Here is an 11,797-nt window from a genome sequence, read left to right as displayed (position 1 = left end):
CATTGCAAATTATTTCAAAACAAAGAAACTCTGCCCAGGAGGTATACTAAATGTTCTCTTATTAAATGTTAATCATCAATAGACAAAAATATACTTATTAAAATTTAAAAAAAAATCCAGATTTAAACAAGAACAAGTAAAGCACTGTAAGATTCTGCAGAAGGATGACTTATTTGAAAATATATATATTTTTCAAAGTAATTTGTTTTATTTGAAAAAAGTCCAAAGATTATAAATCAACCATAGAACCCGTTCCAGGTGCTCATTAATTGGTTCGACACAGAAAACCTTTCAAATACGTCCTCTTTCTCAAAATAAGCAACATTTTTCATAGTTTATATAAAACAATATGACAATAATGAATAACTCAAAAGTAAGATTCTGAATCTGCTAAGCATTCTAGTAGCACCTTGGAGCACGTTCAACTAAATGCAATGTAAATGACTGTGGAATGAAGAAAATATTTTCTAAGTTGCTTCCAAATGATTCTAGATTTTAATTTTTCGACGGAATCTTAGTTAAATTTTTCGACTCAATTATCCAACGTTTACCATGATGGAAGTTTTATTTCGTTTTCAAATTTCAAAAATAAATTTGAAATATATTTGTGATCAAACGAAGGTCTTTTACGCGGTATGAAATCCGCGGTTTACATGTAGGACTTGAAATATTTCTCTCAAATGATGTATTAATTTGCTAGAACCTTGGAAAATAACTGTGCTTATGACAAAAAACCGTGATAATACCAAGCATAAAAGAAAAAAACTGAGCAAAATCTATCCACGTAAAAAAAACCTTGATGCTCTTTCTATGAATAACTTTGCTGATGGTATACGTATAAGTTTGGAAAAACAATTAAGCTTTTTTTTAAGAAATTCTTAAATTTTCCCGCTTTTATCCGTGAAATGTCCCGCAATTTTCTAACAGTATCTGGGAAGCCGATGCTAAGCATCCTTTGAAGCTTCATGTCGCCTATGGTCATCGGCCATCCGGAACCGACCTTCATTCGATGCTCTGTTTGTTATCCTAGAGTTTCAAGACGTTAAAAATGCCAAAGCTGAAGTTATTTATTTTTATTTACATAGTATTCCGTCTCACGACATAACTTGACGAATATAATTCCTAAAATTCACTCGGTTCATGGCAACCGATCTCCAATTCCTCGAGCAGCGTATCCGGCCGGCTTTCACCACCTTCAAAGCTGAAGTATCTATCGTTCTTTGAATGTGTTTTTTTCATAAAAGAAAGACTTTGAAATAGACAGATAGAGACTGATAGAGGTGTCAAATTTCTTCTGAATACGCGTGGATCATGAATGGTGCTTCATGAGCAATTTTTTCAGTGCACGGAAAGCTAATCCAATTAAAAAACGAAAAAATTTGCCCATTTTTTTAATGGCAACATTTTTATTTATTTTATGATGAACAGTATTCCTAAAATTCACTCGGTTAATACTGTCTGAGTCAGAGGGACCTCGACCAAAGAACTAATCAGGGGTGGGCATCACATCGGCCTCTTTTTCGGCGACTTGACTGGCTCTCGACGCCAACGGAGGCCTTCGAGGACGGTCTTGGACAAGGCAAGGACTCCACTGGATCTTAATCAAACACCGGTCTTTCAATTTTAATTGGTATATTATTTTAAACTTACTGTTGTGTTGTGTTGTGTGATGTTAAGTGTAAGCCGGCTGGAGTGCTGCTTCGACGATGGTGGACGATGGCTTGCTTGCTTGGCTGGACAAACGGTGGACAATTGGCGATCACGTGGACGATCAGGTGGACGAGTGGGTGTTTGATGTAGCCAACCTACGGTGGGTTACACCTGCGGTTAGTTCGAATGGGGGTTGGCTTTGCTGCTTTGTGGCTCGCTTGGGCTAATACCGCACTGTTTGGTTGCTTCCCGACAAGATGGCTGAAGCACCTCTACACAGCTGGCTTAACCCGGTTTAGCTCGAATTTGAGCGAGTTATAAAACGGGTCCTTGGAAAAATGGTCCAATAGCACGGCGTAAGGCTTCATCTCGTTTGGTACCTGATTTCTTCGTGATATGTATTATTCTTCACAAGATACATACAAATAACTTTATATGCACTTATCTGAACTGCACTGACCGAACGTGGAAAGACTTAGTCAGATACATGTATTGGCCGGCAGACCTTAGTTTTTTCCTCTTTTTTTGTTCTTTTTAGCCTTTTCCGTTAGTGTGTCCAACCTTACATTTTACCTGTGTCCAACGTTTACCAATGAAAAACAATTTAGCTTGTTCCTTGTTTTGTCTTGTGTTTCTGTACGTGTTGTGAGATTTGCCTGCCTGTAATTTAAAGTGACCGTTGGGAGCGCCTAGCTAGCTCAACCATTTTTCTTTTTATTTACAATATTTTTCTTTCTTCAATCAATTCATTCCATACTTTATTTGATTTTCGATCCACGACTAAATAACTTAACGTTAAGCGACACATCTTTATTTAACCTAAAATCAGTGCTAATGTTTCGTTGCACGTCTTCATATGTCGCTTGCCTACCTTCAGGATTATCAAAGCTTCGCAACGTGGGGTGCGTTCACATCTTCGTTTGCTTTTCCTGAGTGTTTCTAGGAAGGTAGTGAGGGGCAAAACGCTCAACCGGTAACACAGACCATGGCAGCCGTTTTTCGGACATCCCACATTCGCCAGATCACTCTCCATTTTGTCTAACGACCTCGCTCGTTACGCCCCTGCTCGTCTTGTTCCTACCGAATTCGTAGCGATCACCTGTTTTGCAGGACAGTCGTCCGGCATTCTCGCAACATGTCCAGCCCGAGGACAGGACATTCGGCCGAAGGCCGATAGGCCGAAAGATGTTAGGCCGAAGGTCGCTAGGCCGAATGGGTTAAAAGGCCGACGGATGTTCGGCGAATAGGACAATAGGCCGAATGGGACATTAGGCCGAAGGTTACTAAGCCGAATGGTCATTTGGCCGAATTGTCATTTGGCCGAATGGTCATTTGGCCGAATGCTCCTTAGGCCGAATGGTCATTTGGCCGAATGGTCATTCGGCCGAATAGTCATTTGGTCGAATGGTCATTTGGCCGAATGCTCACTAGGCCGAATGGTCATTTGGCCGAATGGTCATTCGGCCGAATGGTCGCAAGGCCGAAAGGTCGCAAGGCCGAAAGGTCGCAAGGCCGAAAGGTCGTAAGGCCGAAAGGTCGTAAGGCCGAAAGGTCGTAAGGCCGAATGTTCGTAAGGCCGAATGTTCGTAAGGCCGAATGTTCGTATGGCCGAATGGATGCTAGGCCGAATGGTCGTCGGGCCAAATGGTCGTAAAGGCGTATAGATGCTTGGCCAAAACGTCGTTAGGCTGAATGGTCATAATGCTGAATGGTCGGTCGTAAGGCCGAATGGTCGGTCGTAAGGCCGAATGGTCGGTCGTAAGGCCGAATGGTTGTTCGGCTGAATTGCATGTTTTTTGCATGTTAGGCCGATCAGTAGGCCGAACGGTCGCAAAGCCGAATGGTCGAATCCAGCCGTGCATCCATACGGCATTTGATTGACCTTTTGGCCTAATGACCTTTTGGCATAACGATATTTCGGCCTATCATCTATTCGACCTTACGAACATTTGGCCTTAAGACCCTTCGGCCTTGCGACCATTCGGCCCAACGACCTTCTAGCATCCATTAGACCTTACGATCATTCAGCATTATGACAATTTGGCCTAATGACCATTCGGCCTTATGCCCATTCGGCCTAGTGACCATTCGGCTTAGTGACCATTCGGCCGAACATACTTTCGGCCTTGCGTCCTTCGGCTGGATAACCGACGACCGAATAACCCATTCGGCCTAGTGGCCTATTCGGCCAAATACCCCATTCGGCATAACGTCCATCGGCCGAATGACCTTTGGCCGGATGACCTTTGGCCGAATGGCCTCTTCCAGCCCAGCGTATCCGGCCAGCTTTCGCCACCTTCTGGATACTAGGTTCGCCGTAGAGTCGCGCGAGCTCGTGGTTCATCCTTTGCCCCCTCACTCCGTTCTCCAGCACGCCGCCAAAGATAGTTCTTAACACTCGTCGCTCGAATACTCCGAGTGTATGCAGGTCCTCCTCGAGCAATATCCATGTCTAGTGCCCGTAGAGGACAATCGGTCTAATTGTAGAGTTTTCTGGGATGGTTTTGAGGTGAGTTTGAACTGAACGTTTGAAGCTGGCAATGTTGATTGTGGTTTTCAGATATCCTGGAAGAGCGTTATACTACATCTTGCTGAAGTATTAAGGGAACTTCTCGATTTTCTCTGTATTTACTCTTCTGCACATCAAGTTTCCTCTCGATTTGGTAGGAAATTTGTGATTCTACTGCAGAATTTGTTGATTGTAGTGGAAGACTGGGTTGTGTAGCTCGTGGTGTACTTGAATTACGCTTTAGAGGAAAAGATTGTTGGTAGAGAAAAATCTGGGCCGTCTATAAACAGCTTTCATTCAACGATTCTTCATTGTTTGGAGCGGTTTGGTATTGTTTGGTCGGTACAAACCTCGAAAGCTTCCACATAATACTGTGAATAAGAAGCACTTAGATCGGGCTTGTGATATAGCTCAGTTGGCAAGTCAGTTGCTTCCTGAGCCGATGTCCGTGAGTTCGAGCCCAAGAATAACCATCTATCACAGTTGTTCTGGATAATTTTTTCAATGACTGTCCGCCAATTGCATCGTTGATATAAGTTGCAAATGACATAAAGCACTTAGATCTTTTCTAATGTAGTCTATGTGCAGTTCACGTCCCATTTTAGACGTTCATCAAAGTTCAAAACTAGATATCTAAAAGGTTTGACTTGCTTTATGATAGTCGTATCAACTAGAAGCTGACTATAGTTGATAGGAAGCCGAAGAAAGTTCGCATCGTCAATCGTGACGAAAGCTTTTTTAGGTCTAGAATAACTCTCCTATAAACTTTCGATTATCAAGAGCATTCTGTAAGGCATCTTCCAATTCAGTTGCTGTTGTTTGAGTATGATTGGCTTTGATAAATTGTACTGGAAACCTATCTGGACCCGGACTTTTTGAAGCATATAGCTTGTTTATTTCGATGATAACTTCTTGGTCTGTTGCTGGTGCAAGGTATGTACCTACTGTAACCAATTCCAATATGCGCAGTTTACTGGAAAATTCTCTGGCTCAAGGGCAAATACGAAATAAGTGCGACACCGATGTCCTGTCAATTTTCTTATAATGTTTAGAATCAAACCAAAATTTGAGGGTAGTTTTGTACATTTATTTACTTCAAAAATCTAAAAAAATTTTAATCGATGGAGCTTTGAGGGTAAAATTGAGCGCATTTTCGCTTGATGCCCTCCATCAAAGTCTTTACAGTTTCATCCGGTACCAGTTTCTCAATTTTTGTTTCCATTTTCTTAACAGTTCTTTCGTCTTTGACTGTCTTCTTGCTTTTCCGAAGTTTCCTCTTCGTTATTGCCCAGTACTGCTCCACTGAGTGCAGCTCCGGACAGTTTGGCGGGTTCATGATCTTTAAAACAAAATGGTCAGAATTGGCCTCATACCACTCCAGGACACTTTAAGAAGAGTGGCATGATGCCAAATCAGCTCTCTTCTTTGCATTCTGGACGTAGCTCTGCGACGTGCCGATCCTTTTAACATTTTTTCTAACTGATTATCCTAAAAAAAATGTGAGCTTGCAAAACTTTTAATCGAATGGCTTTATCACATGCGTACTAAAACGATTTCTGGAGACTTTTTTGTACTTGCATAAAATTTTGCATGTACTCGTTGAGAAAATCAATTTTTTCTATTATGGGAAAAACTTACGACTCGTGCAGAAAGAATTTAATGCATAAATAATTATTTCCATATCTGATTTTTTTTTTCGAAATATGGGATAAACTTAAGACTCGTGCTGAAAAAACGTTTTTTTTTAAATTATTTTTAATTCTGGCGATAAATATATCCATCGAAAAGGAACACTGTGCCTCGATTTGTTACCTTCGATGGAGATTTCTGGTTTGTGTACTTACTGATGTTGTGCTAGTTGGTGGACAATAAAAGTTCATATTTTTTGCCGCTGTCCGAATGAACCTCAAGGAGAGCCTGAAACATAATGGCAATAACGAGCTTCAATAGCTCCACGATTACAATTCATTTGCTGATCCTATATGTTTGAAAATAAAATCCGAATTATTTCACTCCATTGCATTGTGGAGGTTTATTTTTAAGCGTATGTAGCGGGAATCGTTACGCGCACATCAAATTAGTGCGCAATTGTGCTGCTGGTCACAAGTTTAGCTTGTATGATGTTGTTATTACTGGTGCGTAAATTTAATTCAACAAATTGAAGTCGCATTATCTGCGTATTGTCACTGTTATGTGATGGTTCAAAGTTCATGAACAAATGCTGCAGTTGCTTGTTGGATTAAGAAACCATTTTTTTTTTGGGATGATATATTGCGATCCCGTGCTTAAGTGTCGTGGAATGTTTAACAGTTAACAGGTAACAGGTCAAAGTACAGAAGAGTCTATAGAAATGGACTAAGTTTATTTTTATTAACAAAATTTTGAAGCTAAAAAGACTTCATTGAAAGCAAGTTACACATATTTGATTGTCGAATACACCTTATAGGCAACGATGTGCTTTCCCTCGGGGCTTTCAACTCGAATCGAAAGAACGAACTTCCCGGGCGGGACCATCGGGGGTAAACTTTCATCCGTCAGCTCGTACCCATTGAGAGAATAGTTGCCCTTCGGCATCGGACACTCCCCATGGGGCGGGAAATGGGCCGTCTTATGCACCGACAACGTTATCGGATCATCCGACCCATTCAAATCGCAAACGAATGCCTTCCCATTGACCACTTTCACGTTCCTCTGGTTTACGATTTCGTAGTGAACCTTTTGAAAAAGTTGGGGGGAAATTTAACAATATTTTTTTTTAAGATTGCCTATGTTTGTTGTCACTTACAACGATGTCATTCCCCCAATTTTGCATCAACCTGAAAGAGCCATGCAGCTGATAGTGGTTCCTTGACTTACGCGTCACTCGCACAGTATCCAGAATGACGTAATCATGATCAGTTCCAGGTTCCTGATGAAATTCATCGATTGTAGCATCGTATACCTTAATGACAAAAAATATTTAAAAAAAAATGTTTAAAAATAATCAACTTAAACGGTGTAGAAGTTGTATTACTGCACTTTGAAGAACGTGGAAGCTTGAGAATGCTATCAAAATCCAGCCACAGATTAAATGCATATTGAAAATTTAACCAGCTTATGAACAATGAACGTTAATTCGTGAGAACATTCAACTAAGTACCATAATTATCGAACCTAAATGGCGCTTTCAACGTTTATCAACTGCAGTTATCAAAGTTTCACTCTGGAAAGTACATTGTAACAGTGTTTTGCAAGCATGAAATAAAATATTGACATTTTAAAAATTATTTATTTTATATCTCCCGTAGAAGATTGACAACGTTTAGATAATTTAACGTTACTGAAAAAAGTGTACTACCTGTTTTCCGTTACGTGAAATCTCACAGTGACATTACTCAACTGCTAATTTCCGTACTACTTACTACTGATATTTTTTATTTTAAAATTTGAATGAAGAAAAATTACTAAACAGTTAAAAGAGAATAATATTTTTAATTTTTTTTTAATATCCTTCCAGAATAACCTATATCAGCATTGTACATATATATTTTCTTAACAAAACCAAAAACAATCAAAGCAACCCACAAAATGTCAGGGAACAAAACGACGCCCAATCCATTCCGGGTTGATTTAATTTCATCAGATTTTCAGACACAGGTAATCCGCAAAAATAGGTAGAAAACGGCCCCTTCGGAAAATTAACCTTCAACAAAAAAAAAGAAGTTCTGCGAAAATAACACGCGAATGACATCGCACGCCATGCAACGGCAATTTATGCAAAAATAAGAAGAAGAAAAAATCGCGTCAGAAACAATCTTCCGAACCTTGGCAGGAACAGACAAAATTGAGAAGGAAAAAATCTAGAAAAGATTTGCGATACAACAAAAGACACCGGAAAGATGAAAAAGATTGACTTTGGATGATATGTTTTTTTTTTCATAGCTAAAATTTCCAACGCAGATTCGGTGGAAATTTCGGGGATGACAACCAGGAAGGCAAACCGTTTCGTTTTTCCTACCAAACGAAAGATTATGCAGCCCCGGCTTGCTTTGATGTGATTGAAAAGTGATGGGCTCAACCGCAATGTCAACTGATTTTTCCAATCTCGTTTTTTTTTCTCTTTGAGGCTTCAAGTTTTTTTTCCTCTAAAAATTTTCTTTGAAATTGTTTTGTTTGGCGATTTATGTTAAGCTGATGTTGAAAAAAAAACAACACAATTTAGTCTCCCTTTCATAATGTGCAATCTATAAGGCGGAAAATTCACGAACTTACCAATTTTCCGCAGACGCCATTTCCTGTTTGTTGAAAAGTGAATTTCTTCGGCAAATTAGCAACTGTCAATCATCAGTATGGAACGTTCGTTTTTCGTTTTAGTTTTCCAAGTGGGTAGCCGCAAAAGTTTGTAGCCAGACTAATCTAATTAGCGGTTTTTGTTTTTCCCCCAACTTAGAGCTTAAGGGTGACTCATATTGGAAATATTTCCGCGTGTGAAGTGGTTTTCGTAATGAAAGGTACTTTGAACTTTGTAAACCATTTAAAATTAACATTCCAAATAACAGGTAATTTCCCATCATTGAATTTTTAACAGAAACGTGAGTTTTCGACAATTGAATCGATATCAGAAATCTATAAGAACCAAATAAAAGTATTTAAGGGTAAATCCTTTTAACATATGATAATTAAAAAAATTAGAGAAAACTTTCGCAACTGATGAGCAGCCGATATTATTCCATTTTTGGTTTACAAATCCATGATAAAGAAATTATAATAATAAATAATAAATTTGGTGCATCGAATTTCAGCTTGTTTTTCAATTTCCTCAATCTAATTTTCTCATATTGAACAAAAGTCCTTGTAATACATCATCTGGCAAAATCATCTGGTAGAAAATTATCGACTCTAAAACATAAGAGTTATTCAAATGGAAGAAATAAAAGTAACATGATATAATCACTTTTGTTTTTTTTTTCATTAAAAACTCAATGGAATATTCGACCGAAGTACATTGCTAATCTAATCTCAACCTAGCATTATAAACACGGAAAAATGTAGCCATCAGATTGACATCAGTGAAATGAAGCATTTTCTACTCAGTGCTCGACTATTCAACGGTTTGTACATGGATTGGCGTTCAGAATATATATTTTTGATATGAATCGCGTTTTAGGTAACCTACTGTGAGCTTGTCAAAATAATCTGATATTTCTAAATATGATTTGCACATTGAGTCTGTTTGTTTAGTTGAGAGTCCAAAGTCTTATGGATATCTGATTGAATCAGAAACCAACATATTTTTTTTTTAAATAAATTGATATTGAACGCATTTAAATTCAATGATTTATTGCACAAAATGCTCATAACAATAATTGAACCTCAACCTTAAAACATTCAACCGCATTTGAAAACGGTGTTCAAGTCAAGTGGCTCACAGTGCAATTAACTTTTATTTTAAATTGATTTTGCTTGCAACAATTTGCCACCAAATAATTGCTAGGCGATCGAAATCTTGACTATATATTTTTAACATGTTTTCTCAAGTATCGACCCATAGACGAACATCCACCACTTGAAAATGGCTCGACTTTGTACTCTCGTTCTAGTAACATTTTCGATTTTCCTCGATTGTTGCTCTAAGAAAATTGAACTCGAGCTTCAAAGAGTTGAACAAATCGGTGGAGAAGGATTCGTAACCAGTAATCTACGTGTAAGAAAATTCAACCGAACAACCGCTGTCGTATCCGGAACAATTCAATACCACGAAGACTTGGACAATAGCTTTACGGTAAAATTAAATTCAAGGTAAACACGATTTTTGAGTGTAATGTTTCTTCCCTTCCGATAGTTCGAAATGCAATCCGCGTACAGCGCTCTCGGAAACAACCAGTTCAACGAATATCCGATGAATTTAAAGAAGCAAAGCTTTTGCGATTTCCTCAACACAACCTACCGAGAGTATCAGCATCTTTGGAAGGACAGTTCCGATTGGATTCAGGTGGGCCCCGAAGGATTGTGTCCCTGGCCCAAGGGCACTTACACCTTCACCGATCTGTGGCTGACAGATACCTCGGACATTCCTCCGGTCGTTCCAGCGGGCCTCTGGAGAATTGGCGTCGTGTACACGGGACCGAAGCAGCAGAAAGCAATCATTCAGTTCTTCTCGAAAGTTTATTATTCTTAAGGTTTTTTTTTAATTAAATTCTTTAAACCATTTGAAATCTTGTTCAAAAAAAAATTTCCTTGTCTTAAGAGCGCGATGATTAAAAATAGTAAAAAATGGTGTGTTATAATTTTAATTTTTATGAAATTTCTTATAGAATTAAAATTTTTCCATAGCCTTACCAACGCTGGCTCAAAATCATGAACTTGCTGTTAAGGTTGTTTTACCAATAAGTTCAATCTGGACGTTAATCAGGACATGCTGTACTGGAACGAACGAACCACCCCAAGGGACGAAATGACCCAGTAGCAACATGGCGATGTTGCGCGCATTAACGGTTGAGATATGCGCTTAAATTATCAAAATTACTAAAATCACCAAATTACCAAAATTACTCAAATGACCAAAATTACCAATATTACTTAAAATAACCAGAACAACCAAAATTAACAAAATAAGCAAAATTATCAAAATTACTAAAATTACTTGAATTTGAGAAATTATCAAAATTACGAAATTTTATTGTTTGAACATAACGTAATCTCCATAATCCTTACACTCCATCCATCCTCATAAATGTCATCACAGTTTCTATTCGAGCATCATTGCTCAATATGCACGTTAACCGGTATTCACGACTATGTCGCAAAACAGCGGATAGTATAATACCATATTCCTTTGCGTTCAGTTGTGCACCGGTGCTCTACCGGTAGTGCACTTTTTGCTGTTTTGTGCTTGTTTTTGCGCTCAGTTTTGCACCGGTAGTGACCTGAGCGCAGACGGTGGCACACTCTGAAAATATACTGTGAATCCAGTGTTGCTTGTGCCCTCACCAATACTATCGTAAACGTTGACAGGTCGATGCAAACAAATTTGATGGAAGTAAAAACAAATATCAGCTGGTGATGGATTTTTACAGCTCGATGTTTACATATGGCACTATCGATATTACGCACACCAGCTATAGTGAGGACAAAACTCGATATATACTCATTTTTGGCCGGAACGGTGCAACACTTTCGAGTGGAGAAAACGAATACGTTATATGAGAATAATTTCATTTTTTTTTTGTATGTACGATAATTCAAACTTCATCACATAAAAACGTATTGGTTATCTCAATAGATTCCTTGGCATGATTTTTAAAATCGATACTTTACATTTTCATGCCATTTTTGCTAAAACAGTAACAGTTTATATAGAAGACACCTTTTCCTGAATTTTAAACTTATCATTCAACATTAGGGAATGTCATCAAAGTAATTTTTATTCACTTTTCAACAATGTTTTGTTATATATCATTTTTTATCATGTTCATTTTTTGTCTATTTTTTCCATTCATTTTTTGGCTATTTTTTGCCATTCTTCATAATTTTTTAGATTTCCTTTAATTCAGCCACGGGCATAAGAAAGGTTCATATACCGGTATTTCGATAGCCTTCTTCAGTGAGCGCTTTCGATTGCCTTTTGTCTTTTGTTATCTTTGAGTATATTTATTAAAG

General features: G+C 38.4%; 2 protein-coding genes across 2 annotated transcripts; one reads left to right on the top strand and one right to left on the bottom strand.

Moving 5' to 3' along the window:
- Positions 1-6,519: 6,519 nt before the first annotated feature.
- On the bottom strand, positions 6,520-7,284 carry LOC129751252 (uncharacterized). The gene is made up of 3 exons (XM_055746637.1): positions 7,173-7,284; positions 6,945-7,100; positions 6,520-6,874 (listed from the first exon to the last, which is right to left on the bottom strand). Exons 1-3 carry the CDS (start codon positions 7,233-7,235, stop codon positions 6,572-6,574), a joined length of 522 nt encoding a protein of 173 aa, XP_055602612.1. The 5' UTR covers positions 7,236-7,284; the 3' UTR covers positions 6,520-6,571.
- Positions 7,285-9,669: 2,385 nt separating this feature from the next.
- LOC129750608 (uncharacterized) lies at positions 9,670-10,379 on the top strand. Its single transcript, XM_055745573.1, has 2 exons — positions 9,670-9,920; positions 9,981-10,379. Exons 1-2 carry the CDS (start codon positions 9,711-9,713, stop codon positions 10,314-10,316), a joined length of 546 nt encoding a protein of 181 aa, XP_055601548.1. The 5' UTR covers positions 9,670-9,710; the 3' UTR covers positions 10,317-10,379.
- Positions 10,380-11,797: the final 1,418 nt, after the last annotated feature.

The sequence above is a fragment of the Uranotaenia lowii genome, chromosome 3, assembly GCF_029784155.1.
Source record: "Uranotaenia lowii strain MFRU-FL chromosome 3, ASM2978415v1, whole genome shotgun sequence".
Taxonomy (NCBI): Eukaryota; Metazoa; Arthropoda; class Insecta; order Diptera; family Culicidae; genus Uranotaenia; species Uranotaenia lowii.
This window is presented reverse-complemented; position numbering and strand designations above follow the sequence as displayed.